Raw genomic sequence first — 22592 nt, 5'->3', positions numbered from 1 at the left:
TCCATTGTTTTTGCCAGACCTAGCATCGGCTCACTATGCTTCAGCTACTTTGGAGATGCTCAAGAAGGAATAAGTCGAATTTGTAGAAAAATGATCGAATCCATCAAATTGCTCAGAACTTCGCCTCATTGAAACATATTGGGCAATAATCAAACGGCATCTTAAGAAGGATGGAAGAGAAGCAAGCTCCATCGATTTTTTCAAGAAAATGTAATCAGCAGTTCAAAAAGCAGTTCGAAAAGTTCCGAAAAAAGTTGTGCAGAATTTTATGGGAGGTATCAAAAGAAAAGTAAGAGCATTCTCCAGTAATGCTCAATAAATGTTCAAATTTATGTGAATTTGATCGAAATTACGTTGATTTCCATGTATTTTAGGTAAACTCATGAATTTGTTTGAAAATAAACAGTTTACTGTAAAAAACACGTGTCCACTTTCTTAAATGAACAGTCCTTACTGCAAATATCAATATTCAATCGGTTGGATCATACTATTGAAAGGAGATTCTCTTCTTCCCGCTGGTTGTTACAAATTGTTTGAAACGAAATATAATAAAATCACTGCAGCACGCAACACTGCCACATCATCATGAAAATCATTAAGATTGTTGCCGTCAGAGCAACTCTACACATGCCAAAACTGCACGAAAACTCTCGCACTCTCATGCTCTCGAAAAAGAGAATCGAACATTTACGACAACTAAGCTCACGAACTTGTACGTTGCTGATCATTCGTTTTCTGCTGGCTTAAAAAGTGGACGTACGGGAGGTGCATGACTAGCGAAGCTAGTGCACAGATTGAGTGTGGAAAAATCAAATCTCGGCTCAAAGAAAAATCATCAGGTAATTCGTCACGACGTAGTCCAGAATCGGACGTAGTGCTAAAATCACCATTTATGCTAGCAGGTGTCCAACGACTCCGATTCGACCATCAATCGGAAAGACACGCTCAACCCGCATGGAAAACGGTGAAACGACGCTCACCAGTATTCCAAAAGGTAAAATGGCGTCATATTACAAAGAAACCTAGACGATAATGTCCTTTCACCAACAGAACCCGTCCACACGCACTCGTTGTAGTGCTAGCCAACACTTCGATTTGCAACCGAACGACGTTCATCTAAGGTAATGGCAGCATATTTCCTCATATAGGACTTCTAACTATAGCGTTTAAATTCAGCCAGCAGAAACAATTGCCGAAATAACTTGGACAGATCGGCAAACCGGTTGGAAATTACCTGGCCGCGCATCACGGAGACGAGAAAATCGAAAGGCTCTCTACGGAGGTAATTTCAACCAAAAATTCCAATTGGAATGTGATTATAATTCCTGCTTTGTCAAACAGGGCCTTTTGTTCGGAATCCTCAAGCGTGATCGCCATCGGCTACGAAGAGTGTGCGAGAGCAAGAAGCACACTCCAACACCATTAGCGCTATCGAATCGCACGACGGTCACCGAGTCACACACACACGAACATCCATGTCAAAGCTCTCAACGAGCGTGCAATCTCGAGCCGCAAGATAACGACACAGCTACGGGAGCGGGAGAAGCAACAGGGTGTGACTGTGTTTAGAACATCAGTGTGATCACACGCAAGTGAAGGGAGTGATCGGTGTTGAATAGCGAGAAAAACGTTTGAGTGTGCGTCGAACCGTACAAGTGGCCGGAGAGCGATCAGCGTAGTGAAGACCGGCAGGACCGTTGGTGTGTCGGCGTGCATCCCCGGGTGCAAGTGGTATCAGGTGAATGCATCGCATAGTGAGGTCGGCTTGCAGTTAGTGGCAGTGTGTGAGTGCATGTGCAGTTGAATCTGCTCGAATAGTGAGCGCTCGAGAAAAGCGCGTTCTGAAAAGCAGTTGAGAAGAGAGAAGAAGAATATCATCATCATCGCATCGATGCGGGGCCCCGGCAGGTGCATCATCATCAACAGTATCGGTACAGCATCGTCAGCATGTGAGAAAGGCACAGGTGTAGTACCTGATATATAAGGTAGGACAGTATATAAGACCTATTGAGCACAAATAGATTGTGATGCTGAGAATGAATATGCTTATGCTTGTTTACTTTATTGTTTATGGCCACCTATTGGCTGAGCGAGAATTTCAAATCCTTTAAGAGCGCCATAGCCGGGCAGGGACTTTCAAATGTTACAAATCTCAATCACCCAATTGTGTTGGACCGTGAACATGAGTTGACTTATGCGAGTTGAGCACTTGGTGGGAAAATCATTTATTATTGAGCCCCAAATAATAAAGTTAGTAATATTGGCGCCCAACTCCAAATCCCACACAATTTGATTATTACTTGGATTTATCTGTCAATACGTACACATTTTGTTGATAAATTCATTCGGTCCTTAGTGAGTGAGTCTTGTGAGCTAGTTCAGTGATCATGGATGTGAAAGAGCTTTCGGACGAGGAGTTGGATTACGAATTAGAACTTCGACGTGTTCCAGAACCCAAAAAGTTAAGCAGGAAACGGAAAGTTGATCAGTTTCGAGCGCTTATGAGGCAGGAGCACATCGAGCTAGTATGTCCAACTTCAGCGCGACACTTTATTTCGGACGAAGAAAATATCCACTATTGCCAGCAAAAACTCCAGCGTTTGGGGTCTACACTCCTAAGGGCATTCAACAACCAGGACGTAGCAGAACTGCAGAGGTGTCAAACTAAGTATTACCACTACCGAGCAAGGATATCTCTTATTACGGATCCGCATTATGCTCCGTACACCAGGCAAGCGGAGATGGTAATCAATGATTCTTTGGATCAAATTGTGCAGTTCTTACAGAGTCTAACCAGCGTTTCGCCTCCGGACTTTTCTCGTGAAGACATTCTTCCAGGGGAAGAAGATGTGCTGAACAGGTTGAAGAACTCTCAACTTCAATCCAGTGTGAAAGCAACAACACAAGGGGAACTTCATCAGCAAGGTGTGCCTTTGAACTTATCGCATCGCAGTAAAACGGGAACTATACCAAAAACGTCCGGGCAGCAGCAAGCAGAAAATTATCCACCACCACCAAAGAGAACACCGCATCGTATCGATACAGAAGCACCCAGAGCCGAAATTCCACGAGGGCATTATAATGTTCTACCTCCTTTACCAGCACCAAGGCCTAGCTTGGAAAGGGTTCCTGATCCGAACCGAGTTCAACATCCTCCTTCTGTGAACAACCAGTCAACAGACGTACGAGATGAAATCATCAGATATCTGCTCAACAACCGGAATCAAGCGAATGAAAGAATGGAGCCGCAGACGCACAACAGTGGAAGATCTACACCAAACAACAGGCAGCGGTTCATCCAACCGGTGTACAAGTGGCCATTCTCCTACGGAGGCAATGAAAATATCTTGGAGCTGGCTGTGTTTCTTAATCGGGTAAAGACGTATGCTGATACTGAAGACGTTGACGATTTTTCGCTTTTGCGTGGAATCAAGCACATTTTGCGGGGACGTGCCCTGGAATGGTACACCAGAAGCTACAATCGATTCAACACATGGATGGAATTCAAGCGTCAGATCAAGGCGGAATTTTTGCCACCAAACTTTTCCCAGCTTATAAAGCGTGACCTTTATTGGAGGTTCCAAGGGCAAGATGAAACCTTCTCAAAATACTATCACGACTTGCTTGCCTTGTTTGAGGTCCTTGAACCACCTTTAACTCCTCAAGATCAGTTCTTCATCGTTAAATCTAACCTGAACTCAGAGTTTGCTGCAGTGGCGTCAGCTTCGCGGGTGTCTGAAGTAGCAGAACTGGTGGAAGTCTGCAAGGATTATGACCATGCGAAGAACAAATCCTCACAGATTCCACGCACAGCTCTAATAGAACCAAACCGAGCAACTCCCACCTATTCGCGGATATCGAGACCAGGTACTTCTGGTTATGCTTGGAATCGTGCTCCTTTACAGCAGAACAGGACACAACAAGTGAACGTGGTCGAAGAAGAGGAACTACACATTAATCCACAGGTGTTGATGCTACAAGACGGTAATCAAGCATACGAGCAGGAAGATAATACAGGTACAGTAGCGACTGTTGAACAATCGGATGAACAAATAAACGCAATTCGGACACAAGGCACGTGGAATCAAGGAAACAACGCACCTAATGCAACAAGAAACGCAGTTCACATCACTTGTTGGCAATGCGAGCAAGCCGGACATGCATTTACAGCGTGTCCTAGTCCAAAGACTTTCTTGTTTTGCTACCGATGTGGCAAAAAGGGTTTCACCTCAAGGAATTGCAGCGAGTGTCATGCTAGAATGAGTCAAGCCCTTCCAGACGCAGCAATTAGATCCACACAGGGAAACGCAAATACGGGATTCCCGAAATGAAGGGTGAGGAGTCTCCGTGTACAGCAATCCCTTCTCTCGACAGCATATCACATTTCCGTAACGTCTCATCTATCATATTCGACATTTCATCAGGAGATAACCGGCCCTATGCCGACGTTGGCATCATGGGAAGAAGTCTGAGAGGATTATTGGACAGTGGTGCAACATGTAGTCTTCTAGGCGGTAAGCTCACGGAAATTGTCTCCGAGGTGGGATTAACGAAATATCCTGCCCAGGGAACGATTAAAACTGCAGACAACACCAAACATCCGGTTTCCTTTTATGCGCTGATTCCGATGGAGTACAACCACAGGAAAGCATCCCTTCCTATCATCTGCGTCGAATCCATGCCCGATGTTCTTATCCTAGGAATAAACTTTTGGAATCTCTTCGGCGTCAAGATCAACGTCTGTGGAATCGAGCTTTCTCCAGATTCTGATTTGTCAACCTTAACTTCACTATCTGAAACTCAGCGGAAAGCTTTGCAAGGTATAATTCAGTTATTTCCCTCTTCTCAAAAGACGAACCGTCTAGGCCGAACACATCTCTACCACCACAAAATCGATACGGGAACAGCAACACCTTTCAAACAAAAATACTATCCGATATCTAAATTTGTTTTAGACGACCTCAACAAAGAGGTCGATCGCATGTTGAAAATGGATGTGATAGAAGAGGCCATTTGTTGTCCGTGGAATAATCCCATCGTTGCCGTGAAGAAGAAGGATGGTTCAATGAGGCTATGCTTGGATGCGAGGAAGCTAAACAGCATCATCATTCAAGAAGCTTATCCAATACCTCACATCGCATCGATTATGAACAATTTGAGTGGCTCTAAATACTTAAGTTCCATTGACCTAGAGGCTGCTTTCTGGCAAATTCCCTTGGACCCAGATTCGAAGCAAAAAACGGCTTTTACGATACCACAGAGGGGACACTACCAATTCAAAGTAGTTCCTTTTGGGTTATCCACAGCAAGTCAGGCGCTTTCAAGAGTCATGAATCACATTTTCATTGACTTGGAGCCGAAGGTATTTGTTTACCTGGATGATCTGATAATAGCATCCAACGACTTTGATGAACATCTTAGGCTGTTGGAGGAGGTGGCTAGACGTTTGCAAGCGGCGGGGCTCACAATAAACGCCGATAAATCCGTATTTTGCAGAAGGAGCATCAAATATCTAGGATATATCCTAGATGAAAACGGTTGGAACGTGGACAAGGAGAAGACTGAAGCCATCAGTAACTTTCCTACTCCGACGTCAAAGAAGGAAATTCAGAGGTTTTTGGGCATGTGCGGTTGGTATCGGCGCTTCATCAAAGACTTTTCTAAAGTGGCAGCTCCCCTCACTGAATTGACCAAAGCGAAGATCAAGTTTCGATGGAACGAGTCTTGCGAAATTGCGTTCAACACTCTCAAGCAGCTGCTTTGCACCGCTCCAGTACTTAGCACTCCCGACTACACAAAGCCCTTCACGATATCCTGTGACGCCAGTGATGTTGCCCTAGGCGCAGTACTCTCCCAGGACTACGATGGAAATGAGAGGGCCATCGCATACTTTTCCCAGAAGTTGTCGCCCTCCGAACGAAAATATTCGGTCGCAGAACGTGAATGCTTGGCGGTGATTCGAGCAATTGAAAAATTCCGGGGTTATGTTGAGGGCACCAGATTTACAGTTTTTTGTGACCACTCCAGTCTAACATACTTGAAGAGTATGAAGAACCCAACCCCTCTGATGGCCCGCTGGATTTTACGCTTGAACGCTTTCTCGTTCGATATTCGGTACCGAAAAGGTACTTGTAACGTTGTTCCGGATTGCCTCAGCAGGCCCGGAGAAATAAGCGCAATTTCTGATGACATGACAGGAAAATCTGATCCGTGGTTCGAGGACTTACTACGGATGGTGCAAAAAGATGGGAACAAGTATCCAGATTTTAGAATAGTGCAAGGAAAGCTGTTTAAAAATTGCTTGGTCAAAGACGATTTCGGGGTCAATAGCACGAGATGGAAAGAAGTTGTACCGGAAGCGAACCGTCAGGAGATCATCAGACGCTTCCACGATCTACCAACAGCGGCTCACTTAGGATATAGTCGTACATTACACAAAATCCAGTTAGATTACTATTGGCCCAAGATGACCGTTGGGGTGAAAAACTACGTTAAAACATGCAATATCTGCAAGTCCAGCAAAGCTCCAACGACGGTTCTCACTCCTCAGATGGGCAAGGTAAAACCTGCTCGTCACCCCTGGGAACTCATATCAATTGACTGGGTGGGTCCAATGATCCGGTCAAAAAATGGAAACACGGTGCTGTTAGTTATCGTCGATTGGATCACGAAATACGTGATTGCTGAACCGTTCAGGATTGCAAATGCGAAACAAATGGTAGAGTTCCTCGAAAAGTACGTCTTCTTGAAGTTCTCAACGCCTCGCATCGTACTTACGGATAACGGATCCCAATTTCTTTCGCACTGCTTCCAATCCCTATTGCGCAGATATAATATTGAGCCAATGAGAACAGCGTTTTATACTCCCATGTGTAACCCAACAGAACGAACCAATAGAACGCTGGTCACCTGTATTAGAACCCTGCTAGATGATGATCAACGGGACTGGGATGCCAATCTTCAACAAATAATCTGTGCTATAAACACGGCCAAGCACGAGACACTGGGTTGCTCGCATTACTTCGCCAATTTTGGGAGACATCATGTACTATTCACAGACCAATACCCTCAAGCAGACCTCAACACCAGCAGTGACGCAGATCAAGCGCAGAGAACCCGGATGAAAGTGGTCCAGAACATTCAACGGTTCATTGTGGACAGAATCAAGTCGGCGCATGAAAAAAGTAAAAATCGCTATGACTTACGTGCAAGGCAGAGGAAGTTCTCGATCGGGGAACTAGTATGGCGCCGAAGTTTTCAGCAGTCTTCAGCTGCGGATATGCGGACCAAGAAACTTGGACCCAAATTTCTACCATGCTATGTACGAGACATCATAGGGCAAAACAACTATAAACTTGAAGATGTCAAAACCTCTGCAGTCGGCACATATCACGCAAAGGACATAAAAGCGGACTAAACTATGTGGTCTGACCTTATTCTTCATTCTTCAAACAATATGGAGACAAATTACCAGCTATGTCCACGGCACACCACTAGCCGTCAACAACGAGCCTTGCAGCTCATGAAACCCGAGTCTCGGATTGATTTGAGGACCAACATCTGTAATCGAAACCTCGTCATCCACTGCGGCAGCGATCAACCACAACGCAACTTCGAGCGGAATTCTTCATCTCCTCACCAGAAGAAAACAGCAGAGCAGGTATAGGACGCCGGAGTTAGCTACACTATCCTGCTAAGCCAATTTCAATCAACAATTCACCGGTTTCGAAATCCAGCTATGTCCGTTGCACCCCAGGAGTAACCAACCAAAGACATACGTCATCAAAACACGTTTACGGATCGAGTTGAGGACCAACAACATTATACGAAACCTCGCCATCCCAAATCGGACGACTCAATTTGAACTTCCAATACGGACAACAACCAAATAAAATTCCAACTCCAAGAAAACTCTCACTCACTAACAAAGACTCCTCGCAGTAACATGTCCTGAATCACATTCAAAGATTCACCGCCCATTTAACGCAATAGAAATCCGCAAATTCAAGCAAGCATAAAAAAGTTCAAAAAATAAGTGCCTCATGATAATATGATTACTCGCTAAATTGTTTAATTGTTTGTTAATGTTAAACTTAAATAGAGGCAAATAATAGATATAGGCTTTAGACGTAAGATGATTTTCTCTGTAGTCGACACTATAGATTGATAATTAGCCTTGCAAAAACTCTGTCACTTGTAAGTAGTGAAGGCAAGCCGATGTACTTGAGTAGCCTTAAGTTTCTTTTTGTGTATCACTACAATAACTGGCTTTGGAATCCAATTTTGGAAAAATCTGCCGAAGCAATAGAAGTTAAGATTAGCCAGTAACCTCTATTAGTCCTCAAACGTAATCATAGCTTACGAAATTTTCGAGAACGCTTTTCTCGAAAATTTCGTTTCGGTAATTTAGATGTTGTGTTACAAATTGTTTGAAACGAAATATAATAAAATCACTGCAGCACGCAACACTGCCACATCATCATGAAAATCATTAAGATTGTTGCCGTCAGAGCAACTCTACACATGCCAAAACTGCACGAAAACTCTCGCACTCTCATGCTCTCGAAAAAGAGAATCGAACATTTACGACAACTAAGCTCACGAACTTGTACGTTGCTGATCATTCGTTTTCTGCTGGCTTAAAAAGTGGACGTACGGGAGGTGCATGACTAGCGAAGCTAGTGCACAGATTGAGTGTGGAAAAATCAAATCTCGGCTCAAAGAAAAATCATCAGGTAATTCGTCACGACGTAGTCCAGAATCGGACGTAGTGCTAAAATCACCATTTATGCTAGCAGGTGTCCAACGACTCCGATTCGACCATCAATCGGAAAGACACGCTCAACCCGCATGGAAAACGGTGAAACGACGCTCACCAGTATTCCAAAAGGTAAAATGGCGTCATATTACAAAGAAACCTAGACGATAATGTCCTTTCACCAACAGAACCCGTCCACACGCACTCGTTGTAGTGCTAGCCAACACTTCGATTTGCAACCGAACGACGTTCATCTAAGGTAATGGCAGCATATTTCCTCATATAGGACTTCTAACTATAGCGTTTAAATTCAGCCAGCAGAAACAATTGCCGAAATAACTTGGACAGATCGGCAAAACCGGTTGGAAATTACCTGGCCGCGCATCACGGAGACGAGAAAATCGAAAGGCTCTCTACGGAGGTAATTTCAACCAAAAATTCCAATTGGAATGTGATTATAATTCCTGCTTTGTCAAACAGGGCCTTTTGTTCGGAATCCTCAAGCGTGATCGCCATCGGCTACGAAGAGTGTGCGAGAGCAAGAAGCACACTCCAACACCATTAGCGCTATCGAATCGCACGACGGTCACCGAGTCACACACACACGAACATCCATGTCAAAGCTCTCAACGAGCGTGCAATCTCGAGCCGCAAGATAACGACACAGCTACGGGAGCGGGAGAAGCAACAGGGTGTGACTGTGTTTAGAACATCAGTGTGATCACACGCAAGTGAAGGGAGTGATCGGTGTTGAATAGCGAGAAAAACGTTTGAGTGTGCGTCGAACCGTACAAGTGGCCGGAGAGCGATCAGCGTAGTGAAGACCGGCAGGACCGTTGGTGTGTCGGCGTGCATCCCCGGGTGCAAGTGGTATCAGGTGAATGCATCGCATAGTGAGGTCGGCTTGCAGTTAGTGGCAGTGTGTGAGTGCATGTGCAGTTGAATCTGCTCGAATAGTGAGCGCTCGAGAAAAGCGCGTTCTGAAAAGCAGTTGAGAAGAGAGAAGAAGAATATCATCATCATCGCATCGATGCGGGGCCCCGGCAGGTGCATCATCATCAACAGTATCGGTACAGCATCGTCAGCATGTGAGAAAGGCACAGGTGTAGTACCTGATATATAAGGTAGGACAGTATATAAGACCTATTGAGCACAAATAGATTGTGATGCTGAGAATAAATATGCTTATGCTTGTTTACTTTATTGTTTATGGCCACCTATTGGCTGAGCGAGAATTTCAAATCCTTTAAGAGCGCCGTAGCCGGGCAGGGACTTTCAAATGTTACAAATCTCAATCACCCAATTGTGTTGGACCGTGAACATGAGTTGACTTATGCGAGTTGAGCACTTGGTGGGAAAATCATTTATTATTGAGCCCCAAATAATAAAGTTAGTAATAGTAGAAGTGTCTCTGCTTACGGGTCCGCCACCCCCCTTTTGGCCCTTCATACAATGGTATGTTGAATTCAGATCGGTAATGAAATTTGACCTTACTGTTGAGTGGAGCCGCAAGCAGAGCAAGGATGGTGCCTATCTACATACCTACATGCATACATTATTTTCTATAATGAAAATTGACATACAATGCGAGTGTACAGATTTTATTACGAATTAATCCGTAACCTCATACGACTTATATTATAATAACAAAGTTGATATGACAGCTGCTACGGATTGATCCGACTATGTTTGTACGTTGATACGGAACGAAACAAAATACACTAATGAACTCAGAAAATAGCGTTCTATGCGAGGAAATTCACTAATCAAACGATGTCATTCACTATCGGGTATGATGTAAGTCGCACTAGTAAAAGAATTCAAGGGACAAAAGATGACCATTCGATCAGGAAATGACAAATACAGCATAGGTCATACGGACAGAAGATCAAATGAGCATGATCATTGAAGACCGTACAATTTGTAGTTGCTATTTGCTCATTGACTCATGCACCGAAATTATCATACTGATGTGATTTTAGTGCTGAAAACTGATCTAAAATAAAATATCAAGGGATCCTCGGGATTCTCGGGTTGAAATATTTATTTACATAATGAACAATTAAATTTCACAAATGCCACAGAAAACGCCCAAATGTAGGCAATTTCCGAAGGAATCTTCTGATATCTATAAAAAAACAATAATTTCATCAAAATTAGCAAATTGATACGTATTTGGATGATAAAATTTGTTTTGGGGATATACTTCAAGCATCCTCACAAACTTTCAGGTTGACACCATGTCCAAATCCCGTTTAAACCAAACATGATTCTGGAATTTAACATTATTTTCATAGAAATAAACATTCTTTAGCACAAAAAGCTTCACAACATACAATTCAACAGTAGACAAACAACTTTGCTTTTTTTTGTGTTCAATAAGTTAGAAATAAAAACGTGTGACACGGTGATCAATTTCACCCTACCGATTAACTTCACCCGAGTTTAGGATACCTCTGCATGTCCATGGTTGTCACATGAAGGAGTTTATTAAAGGAATAAAGAGCTACATAATCGGAAATCACCTTGGAAGTGATGCGGTACATGTAACCTGTCACTTGATGACGAACGATTCATAGTTGAATGTTTCTATAAAGGTTACATTTCTACTCTTGATACGGTCGAAAACGTGTCGGAATATTCTTACGTTTGCAATAAAAGCGTGAAACGAGCTCACCAAATGAATCCTTCATTTAGGATAGGCACAAGCCAATTTTAACTTCATTCGTACTATTCTTAATCTTCACATAAAAATTTATTCGACCAAACACGGTTCATTGGGCGATATAAAATCAGGCAGAACGAGTGCAAATCGTAAAGAAAGAAATCACTCCGGTGAAGGGAAACCCGAACTCGTTTCTTTAGGTCTTCAACAAGCACTACCCAGCAAACGAAATGCATACAAAACGAACTCGAACGGTAAAAAGATGAAATGCTCGAAAAATCATACGAAAAATGTAAAGCCGTTGTCTATTGATCTAATACGTTTTTTTTTTGTATTGCCTGAAGCCAAATGTTGTTGATCCTTCAGTCTGATCATATATGGAGGCTTGGATATCGGATTTTTGTGTTCTATTTGACTGTTCATTTATTAAAAAATTAACCCTGAAAAGAATTTATAAGTTGTTCTTTAGAAACAAACTTTCAATTTATCACAACCCTTAATATATATTGAAAATTATTGTTAAATACTGAAGTTATGAATATTCTATGAATACATCAGATTAAAAATTATGCCTCCTTTCAATCCCTTTGACCTTTTTTCCATTCGATCAAATAAGTTTGGAAAGATTCTAATGTGATCTCCGATGTTTCCCATGAGGGGCCTTCCTTAGCCGAGTGGTAAGCTTCCGCGATTACAAAGCAAAGCCATGCTGAAGGTGTCTAGCTTTGATTCCCGGTCAGTCCAGGATCTTATCGTAATGGAAATTTCCTTGACTTCCCTGGGCATAGAGTACCACACGATGTACGAATGCAAAAATGGCAACTTTGGCAAACAAAGCTCTCAGTTAATAGCTGTGGAAGTGCTCATAAAAACGCTGAGCTGAGAACTGCACTTGAAATCAGTGAATCATAAAAAAATGAAATTGAACTAAAAACCATTCAAGCGAAGTGCCTGATTAGCGAAAGTTGTCGAAGAGAATGAATGATTATGGGACGTTGTTGCTAGGCAGTATCAGTCTATAACCAAAACAATCTCGCCAGCTGTCACATTCCATTCCAAAATGGCTGAATATGGAATCTGATAGATTGGGCTACCTCCCTTCTACATACCTTGGATCAAATGTTTACCTTGCGATTGATCGTAGATTAATTTCGGGAGTATAACTTGGAGACTCACAATCTGTTTATTGATTTCAAGGCGGCGTTCGATACAGTGTAAAGAAATGAGCTGCGGCAGATAGTGTCTGAACATGGCTTTCTGGTGAAACTAATTATCTTCTTTTTTTTAGACATTATGCAAAAGGTGTTTGGCGCAGACGCATACATCACGAATTGTATCAAGTGTATAATTATTATTAGGCGTGTGAAATACGGCATACTTCAATGGACTGGTTACTTAATGCGAATGTCGGAAGAAAGAATAGCGAAAATAATATTCAGTAAGGAACCAGGTAGGCTGGCTGTACGGACCGGGTGACCCTGAACGTTCGGGACAACTGAAGAATTATCGCCCAAGACCGACAAAGATGGAGCTCTACAATACGCCTGTAGCCATCCAGGTACAATGTAGATACATATTCTTTGGTTATTTTTTATACCTTGCAATTCCAGACTTAGGGTCACTAGTGGGATTTCTCTCATTGAGGAAATTGACAATGTGTTTTACTGAAAAATGTATCCTAAAAATATGAAAATTTGATTAAAAGAGGTCTCTATAACCGTATCGGCGTGCATCATGTGTTTCGTAATGATTTGGCAAAGTATTGCTTTGAATTGCTTCTTTCCATAGAATTTCCTTCACCGTCCATAAAATTACATCAAATATGCTGGTCTCGGATAAAATTTGATGACCTGCACCTAGGGCTAGATCAAAATGGATTCGTTTCCCCGGTTGGCGGCAATGATTACGGCCAGTGATCATCATAATTTTTACTGTAATTATCATATAAATGCTAGCCACGCACAAGCCGTATCGATGATAATAATAATAACCCGTCCGATTTGGCCGAAGGATTGAATTGCACGATGCGGTGGGTTAGGAGGACGACACGCACTCGCGTTTCGAAATATCAATTATTTTATCTATATAACACTGTTTCTGCGTGGCTCGTATTCTATTGGGCATCGACTACTGGTGATTCTCGCCTTGCTATATGGGCAGGTGCAGCTATGGCATCCCGAATACGGCTCGTTACGAACGTGCTTTGCGGTCGGGATTGGCTACTGCATTGGCGGTAGGGTTACCAATTTTTACGAGTCCGAAACATTCCTCTGATTTGCATGGGAAAGTTGAATTCAATTACGTTTAATTACAATTTCGAACTAACTGCATTTCATAATGATATGACCACTCAGAATTTTTCGTATACAGGAGAATTAAATTGAAGTAGACATAATCTGATCCTTAGGAGTAGAGGAGCAATTCTCGCTGAAACCAGGCCACCATCGGCATCCATCATTAGAATTCCAATTTTATGTCACTGATCTAAAACTAAAGGGTGGTCCTTTTGGTTTTCTCAAATTGGTGGAATGCACGGCTTTTAGGACATCACGAATTTCCATTGTTCCTACAATTTATATCAAATGTAGAAAACGATTAAAATATTTGGTAACCCTACCTCCACACCACAGATCCCGTTCCACGTTTCGCCCGCAGGTTATCCGAAATTGGTTTGGCTGCGCTCCCGTTGACCTGGAAATGATTTTTTACCCACCCATCCACACAGCCTCAAACCCACCCTCCCCCTTCGGAACCGATCTTCCTGGCAGCCGGCGGACAAAGTGGTCCAGGTTTGCGTGTAAATTTAAACGATTTTAAATTGCAAATTGATCCGGTGCAAGGTAATTCAATACCAGTGCGAAAGCGATTTCCAAATGTTAACTTAATAAGTTAACTTATTAATTGCGCTTTAATTATGGGAGCGCGAAATGTGTCCATGGCAGCGATGTATGTGTTATGTTGTGTATGCTGTGCGAGTGGGGATTCGCGACCCCTTGACCATTTATCTATAGGCAGCCCGGTTGCCAGTGGAGCGTCAATAATGATGGCTTCATTTGTGGATTCTAAAATTGCACGAATTTTCAGGAAACTAATTTCGAACAATTGAATTGCCCGCTCTCCGGAGGCACCGGCACTGATCCATGAATTATTAATGATGCTCGCTCTTTTCGGTTTGCACAATAGAACCTTTCAACTTACTAATAGCGCACCAATGAGGAGCCCTCGTTCATCATTGTTTGCAGTGTCAGTTGTGTAGGGCATCGTTTCGGCTAATAGTTGCTCTGTAGCAGCATTTGTACCATTTCCTTTGAAAAATTATTTTAGATTCAAAAATTGGAAAATTCCATGCTTACTTTTTGTGGTATCCTAAACATAAAAGTTCGTTTCTCCTCGCGAAACCATGATTGTTTAAAAACACCGTATCTTTAAAAATGCGGCTAACTTTGATAGAAGGGGGCTGATAACATACTTAAAGAAAAAACATAATCAGTTGATAATAAATCTTCAAGCAGTTTAGTAGAATACCTATAAGTAGATGAAAAAAACGAATTTAGTACTATACCATTTAATTCCACTAGAGTTTGGCTCTAGTGGAATTAAATGGTATAGTACTAAATTTGTTTTTTTTTTCATCTACTTATAATCAGTTGGGCAAAACGAATGCAAAAGTAAAGAGTATTAGTAAAACAGAACTACTTTCATTAGAATAGGGTACAATTGAAGGTTTATATTGAAATATGAAAAGTCGATGAAATTTAAGCTTCTTTGAAACCTTTACTCGTGAAATGCGAAATCAACGTCGACTTGAACGTGGCAGCTGTACAGGAAATACGCTGACCCAAAACTGGAAAACGTGCATTCCGAGCGGTGGATTCCATCGCCAACATTTCATTCAAGTACCACATTTACTAAAGCGGTGGCGACAGACCAGAGCATAGAGTAGGCTTAATAGTGATTGGAAGCAGATGAATCAAGTTATTCGGTGGAACCCGTTAAGTAACTGAATATGTGTATTAAGGTAATAGAAATATAAATAGTTATCACAAAACAGAATTATTTTATTAGTACTTATTATTAGAGCTTTCGATTGTGCCTTGTTTTTCAATTGTGCCGATTATTGCCTTTAGTGCTTTGTTGTAGAGAATGTTTTATGAAGGGTAAAAATTGATTTGACACTAATAGACCCGGTACTCGAGCTGTCTAGATGTTGTGTACACGACCAGTCGCGACATTATCATTCTAAGGCTAATGTTTCTCCTGTTAAGATTGAAGGGCAAGTTCTTCAACTACAGCCTGATCAACAATTATACGCAAACGAACGATAAGCTCGATGACATGAAGGATGAGTTCTATGAGAGCATAGATAAGGACTACCGAGAGTGCCTAGAACAAAATGTCAAGATAGTCATTGGGGTTGCAAATGCACAGATTGGGAAAGAAAACTTCTTTACGTTACCAATGAAAATGGCCTGCGGCTTGTAACCTTCACTGCTGCTAGAGGGATGGCAATCAGTAGTACCTACTTCGCATACAAAAATATCCGCAAACACACCTGGCGACACCCAAGTGGCGATGCTTGCTCACAAATCGACCACGTGCTGTTTGATGAGTGACATGTCTCAGATGTCATTGATGCCAGGACCTTCCGAGGCCCTACTATCGACTCGGACCATTATCTAGCTGAGACTAAAACTCAGACGCGGTTATCCAGCGTCGCGAGTCAGCTAATGGGGTAGTTGCACTGTACCGCCAGCAGCTAAAAGCTAGGTAGAATCAACATTTATTAATGTTTTTACAAGGGGGAAATCTGGAAACAGATGCCTTGAGAAGATAATTCAGAGAGTGTGGGGATTCCGTGGTGGTAAATGGCTGGGTATGGCGTATAATTGGTACTTCGCGTACCTGAAGGAATAAAATAGACCCCTCTGTGCGGTCCTTAGCCTCTTGCCCACCAACTTCTATCCCTATTTCCTCGCGGTACTGGCTGGGATACGAGTAACCTGGGGGAAGATCGAGTAACCAGCCCCGGTGGGAACTTTGGTCGTATGCTGTTAGGGGGGGTTTGCTTTAGCTGGAGCGTCTGTACTCCATGTTAGGAGCGGCCCACAACAGCATCTGTTCCCCATGTCAGGGGCGGTTGATCATCGTCCAAGTGCCAGAGAAGGACTCCAAGCTAAACTGCGCACTATGAACCTCCGAACATTTAGGGGGAATGGTCCTCCGGAAATCTACGGGGTTGGTGTCAGGTCCTGTAAGTCATCCGTAAAACAATCAAGCAACGAATAATCAACGAGAGAATACGAACCGGGACAATCGGCGAAGACCACAGCGACGTTAAGGGACTACCCGAGGAGGAAAGAATAACTCGCAATAACTTATGCATACCATATTCTGGTATCATACTCCAATTAGGTATTGTCCAGTTATCAATTTCTCATTTTGGTAGTATAATGTTATTGGAAAACAATGTTTAAAACAATTAAAAATACTTCATATTGGTATTCGATAGCTATTGAAGACTGCTGGAGGTATTGAACTACTATTGAAAAATTTCACTTTTATATGAAAATCCACCATGTATTACTTAGGTATTACAATACCTGATCTAATTACCAGCTTGGTATTTGTATAATACAGGGTGTCCGCAAATTACCCGAACAGCAAAATATTGAAAAGATGATGTCGCATTGAAAACAATGAAAAATCAATGTCCATGTAACTTTAATAATACATCTCTATGCTAACGCAAAATACAACTTTAAATAATTTCGAATTAATTGCTTGTTACTGAGAAAGCCAAATTTATTTTTTTTGGGGACGATTTTCCTGAGGGCCGCTAGTCATACTGGAAATGTGTTATCCCTTAAATCTAAAAGAGATGAATCCAAATGTCCTATTATTATTTGAAGTAACCTACAGTTTAGTGGTTTCAAGTTAGACTGGAAATAGAAAATTATACGGTTCAAATTCAATGAGTTCTATGGACATTTCTCTTCCGTCATAAAGCTCGAAAAACAGCACTTTTTAAGACACCCCAACACATTTGACTTGGTTTTACAAATATTTGAATTCTGAAATGTGTCAAACTTACTTCTTAAGAATATAATAAGCTGATGGTTGAAACCATGCAAGAATATTGAATTAATCAGGCTTGATTGTATAGAGACATGTCTTCAAAGTTTGTACGGATAATTTGCGGACACCCTGTATGGAGAAGGTATTATTTGAGGTATTTTACCTCTTATGCAGGGCTCATTCTCTGTTCAACAGATTGAGACCGTATGAGGAGTCCTTTGTCGGCGAATACCAAGCTGGTTTTCGAGAGGGCCGATCAACGAGGGATCAAATGTTTACCCTGCGTCAAATCCTAGATAAATTCCGGGAGTACAACTTGTAGACTCATCATCTGTTTGTAGATTTCAAAGCAGCATACGATTCAGTGAAGAGAAACGAGTTGTGGCAAATTGTGTCCGAACATGGCTTTCCGGCGAAGCTGATTAGACTGATTTGTGCAACGCTTGATGGATCGAAATCAAGTGTGCGGGTGGTGAACGAGATTTCGTCATCGTTCGTAACCTTAGATGGATTGAAACAGGGTGACGCTCTTTCTAACTTGCTGTTTAACATAGCGCTCGAAGGTGCTATCAAAGAGCCGGTGTGCAGAGAAGCGGTACCATTATCACACGTTCTCATATGCTCCTTGGCCGTGCGAACGATATCGACATCATCGGGATTGACCGTCGGGCAGTGGAAGAGGCGTTCGTGCCTTTCAAGAGGGAGACAGCGAGGATTGGGCTCACGATGAACACCACAAAAACGAAGTACATGATAGCTGGTGGTCAATGTTTGAAGTGGTGGAAGAATTTGTGTATCTTGGAACACTAGTGACATGTGATAATGATGTTACCCACGAGGTGAAAAGACGTATTACAGCTGTGAGTCGGGCTTTCTACGGGCTCCGTAACCAGCTGAAGTCCCGTAGCCTGCAAACGAAAACAAAACTCGCGTTATACAAGACACTGATCCTTCCGGTTGTCCTATATGGCCATGAATCATGGACGTTGAAGGAAGTCGACCGGAGAGCTTTCGGGGTGAACGTAAAATGCTGCGAATAATACTCGGCGGTAAACTAGAAAACGGAATCTGGCGGCGTCGCATGAATCACGAGTTGTACCAAGTGTATAAAGAGGTGGATATTGTCAAGCGCAGAAAACACGGAAGGCTGCGTCGGACTGGTCACGTTACCTGTATGCCGGAAGAACGACAAGCAAAGATAATATTCAACAGAGAACCCGGACGAGGCCGCCGACTTCGTGGCAGGCCGCGCACACGATGGCTTTTTGCGGTTGAGGAGGACTTAAGGGCACTTAACGTTCAGGGCGACTGGAAGCGATTGGCCCAGGACCGAGCCCAGTGGAGAAGACTCATCCATTCGGCGCAGATTCATCTTAGCGAATTGTAGCCCATCAAGTATCAAGTAAGTAGCAGGGCTCATTCATACCTCATTCAGGTTCTAGGTATTGGAACATATCTGGTATGGAATACCTCAGTTTGGTATTCAGTACTTATTTTCTTCTGCTCGGGTAGCGATTGAAAGCTCGGTACGTGGTATTGAAAATCTCTTAACTTCTTTGGGAGCACACGCATACTCGCCGACGTGCTGAAGGACCACGGATTTGGCATCGTAGCGCTGCAGGAAGTGTGTTGGAAGGGATCAATGGTGCGAACGTTTAGAGGTAACCATACCATCTACCAGAGCTGCGGCAACACACACGAGCTGGGAACAGCTTTTATAGTGACGGGTGATATGCAGAGGCGCGTGATCGGGTGGTACCCGATCAATGAGAGAATGTACAAGTTGAGGCTCAAAGGCCGGTTCTTCAACTTCAGCTTAATAAACGTACACTCCGGAAGCACTGATGATGATAGAGATGACTACTGATGATAAAGAAGTACGGCAGCTGCCCAAGCCACGACGTCGAAATCGTCATAGGAGATCTAAACGCTCAGGTTGGCCAGAAGAAGGAATTCAGACCGTCAATGGGAAAATTTAACGCCCACCATCGTACGAACGAAAACGGCATACAACTAATTGATTTCACCGCCTCCAAGAATATGGCCATTCGTAGAACCTACTTCCAGCAAAGCCTTCCATACCGATACACCTGGAGATCACCGCAGCAGACAGAATCACAAATCAACCATGTTCTGATTGATGGACAGCACTTCTCTGACATTATCCACGTCAGGACCTATCGTGGCGCTCACATCGACTCTGACCACGTCGTTAATAACGCCCGGTGTGACGTAGAGCGGCTTAAGCAACCGGATGTCGCAGCTGTATACGCGCAGCACCTCGGGGCTGCATTACCGGAAGAGAGTGAGCTGGATGAAGCCCCTCTTGAAGACTGCTGGATAACAGTGAAAGCAGTCATCAACGATGCAGCTGAGAGCAACATCGGGTACGTGGGACGGAGTCGACGGAACAATTGGTTCGACGAGGAATGTGGGCAGATTATGGAGGACAAGAATGCAGCGCGGGCTGCAATGCTGCAGCATGGTACGCTACAAAACATGGAACGATACAGACTGAAGCGGAAACTGCAACCCGCCTATTCCGGGGCAAAAAGCGCCACCTGGAAGAGGTGGAATGCCAAGAGATGGAGTTGCTGTATCGTTCTCAAGAAACGCGGAAGTTCTATCAGAAGCTCAACACATCCCGCAGAGGCATCGTGCCGCGAGCTGAAATGTGCCGAGATAGGGATGGGAGCATCTTGACGGACGGACGCGAGGTGATCGAAAGGTGAAGGCAGCACTACTATGAACACCTGAATGGCGCAGAGAACACAGGCACAGAAGGTCCGGACAGCGAAGGCGATGGCTACGTCAGCACAGTGGACAGTGGAAACCAACCAATGATGGGGGAAGTTGAGGATGCCATTCAACAGCTCAAGAACAACAAGGCCGCTGGCAAGGATGGTATCGGAGCCAAAGTCATCAAGATGGGCCCGAACAGGTTGGCCACTTGTCTGCATCGGCTGATAGAATCTGAGAAACGGAACAGCTACCGGAGGAGTGGAAGCAAGGCGTTATATGCCCTATATACAAAAAGGGCGACAAACTGGAGTGTGAAAATTATCGTGCAATCACCATCCTAAACGCCACCTACAAAGTGCTATCCCAAATTTTCTTCCGTCGTCTATCACCTATAACAAACGAGTTCGTGGGAAGTTATCAAGCAGATTTCATCGACGGCCGCTCGTCAACGAACCAGATTTTTTCCGTGCGGCAAATCCTCCAGAAATGTCGTGACTACCAGGTCCCTACGCACCATTTGTTCATCGATGTCAAGGCGACATACAACAGTATTGACCGTGTATAGCTATGGAAGACCATCGACAAGAACAGCTTTCCCGGGAAGCTCACAAGATTGATCAGAGCAACGATGGACGGTGTGCAAATCTGCGTGAAGATCTCGGGCGAACACTCCAGTTCGTTCGAGTCTCGGCGGGGACTACGACAGGGCGACGGACTTTCGTGCCTGGTGTTCAATATTGCAATTGAAGGTGTCATGCGGAGAGCCGGACTTAACAGCCGAGGCACGATTTTCACGAGATCCGGACAATTTGTTTGCTTCGCGGACGACATGGATATTATTGGGAGAAAATTGAGAGAAGATTTGTTCACCCACATTAAACGCGAAGCAACAAGAGTCGGATCAATGGTGAATGCGTCGAAAACAAAGTACATGCTGGTAGGCAGGACTGAGCGCGACAGGGCCCGCCTTGGGAGCAGTGTTACGATAGACGGGGATACCTTCAAGGTGGTGGACGAGTTCGTCTTCCTCGGATCCTTGCTGACGGCTGACAACAATGTTAGTTGGGAAATACGAAGGCCCTTCATCAGTGGAATTCGTGCCTACTACGGTCTACTGAAGAAACTGCGGTCAAGAAAGATTCACCCCCGCACCAAATGCACGATGTACAGAACGTTCATAAGACCGGTAGTTCTCTATGGGCATGATGTGTAGACCTGGGAGGGAGAAACCAATACAAAATTTCTGTACGTCATAGTGAGCCGAGATTCCGCTGTCACGAACTGTCACTGTGAGCCCAGATCTCAAACAATGGACTAACATGGAAAAAGCGCGTAACTGATTAAAACACATTTTCACATTTCATCAAAAGTGACAAAAATTGAATGAAAATCCATTCATACACAAAATGTAAGTAATGTCACGTGACCACCTTCCAACTGATTGAATATAAAGCATTGAAAAACGCATCGTTTTACTTTTTCCAATGAAAATTATTATTTATTGCATAGAAAACTATGGCCCTTTTTCCATGTTTGTCAGGAAAGATCGAAAGTACACAACAAAAGAAAACTAGCGGTTTTCCCCAAGCCTGCCTTGATTGTTGTTGGCAAGCTGGAGTTATCTTGCAGTTCAAACAAACGTTGTTCTATATTTCGTGTGTAGTATCGGTGCCTCCCTCCCAGGTGTAGACTATGCTCGAAGAGGACTTGCAAGCTCTTGGGGTTTTCGAACGCCGAGTGCTTAGGACGATCTCCGGCGGCGTGCAGGAGAACGGCATGTGGCGGCGAAGGATGAACCACGAGCTCGCTCAATCCGACGGCGAACCCAATATCGTGAAGGTAGCTAAAGCTAGAAGGATACACTGGGCAGGGCATGTTGCAAGAATGCAGGACAACAACCCTGTAAAGATGGTATTCGCTATGAATCCGGTCGGAATAAGAAGGCGTGGGGTGCAGCGAGCTATGTGGATTGACCAGGTGCTGCAAGATCTGGCGAGTGTTGGCTGCAGCCAAGGATGAAGGGAGTTAGCTGCGAAACGAGTTGTATGGCGTGGCATTGTTGACGCGGTTCTGTTGTAATATCAATGTTATACCAATTAATATAATGTAATGTAGCCTAAGACCGACAAAGATGGCGTTTTACAATATTTTATACCTAGTAACCGCTTTTTACACCATTCATAAAAACATACATTCAAGCGAATGGGGGCCTCGTTTCAAAACAAAATCGATTTGATTTCTGGGAAGCCAACATGCTAGTTTTGATATTTGACTATTTAACGAAACGCTTTTAGCTTAGTTGCAGAACACTGCAATTAGAACCAGAAAATTTATTTAGTAATTAGCATTCTC

General features: G+C 43.4%; 1 protein-coding gene and 1 long non-coding RNA gene across 3 annotated transcripts; both read left to right on the top strand.

Annotated features, from left to right (window-relative positions):
- The first annotated feature begins 530 nt into the window (after positions 1 to 530).
- On the top strand, positions 531 to 4865 carry LOC110678279. Its single transcript, XM_021850906.1, has 7 exons — positions 531 to 839; positions 903 to 994; positions 1051 to 1121; positions 1177 to 1282; positions 1342 to 4017; positions 4425 to 4773; positions 4853 to 4865. Exons 5-7 carry the CDS (start codon positions 2388 to 2390, stop codon positions 4863 to 4865), a joined length of 1992 nt encoding a protein of 663 aa, XP_021706598.1. The 5' UTR covers positions 531 to 839; positions 903 to 994; positions 1051 to 1121; positions 1177 to 1282; positions 1342 to 2387.
- A 2524-nt stretch (positions 4866 to 7389) lies between these two features.
- LOC110679671 lies at positions 7390 to 9113 on the top strand. Of its 2 annotated transcripts, none has more exons than XR_002502697.1 (3): positions 7390 to 8890; positions 8947 to 9017; positions 9073 to 9113. It is a non-coding gene; the product is annotated as an uncharacterized LOC110679671 (long non-coding RNA). The 2 variants fall into 2 exon arrangements; XR_002502698.1 differs by having other exon boundaries at positions 7390 to 8735; positions 8799 to 8890; positions 8947 to 9105.
- The last annotated feature ends 13479 nt before the right edge of the window (positions 9114 to 22592 follow it).

The sequence above is a fragment of the Aedes aegypti genome, chromosome 3 (genome assembly GCF_002204515.2).
Source record: "Aedes aegypti strain LVP_AGWG chromosome 3, AaegL5.0 Primary Assembly, whole genome shotgun sequence".
NCBI classification, from domain to species: Eukaryota; Metazoa; Arthropoda; class Insecta; order Diptera; family Culicidae; genus Aedes; species Aedes aegypti.
The sequence above is the reverse complement of the archived record's forward strand: the minus strand, read 5'-3'. Positions and strand labels throughout refer to the sequence as shown.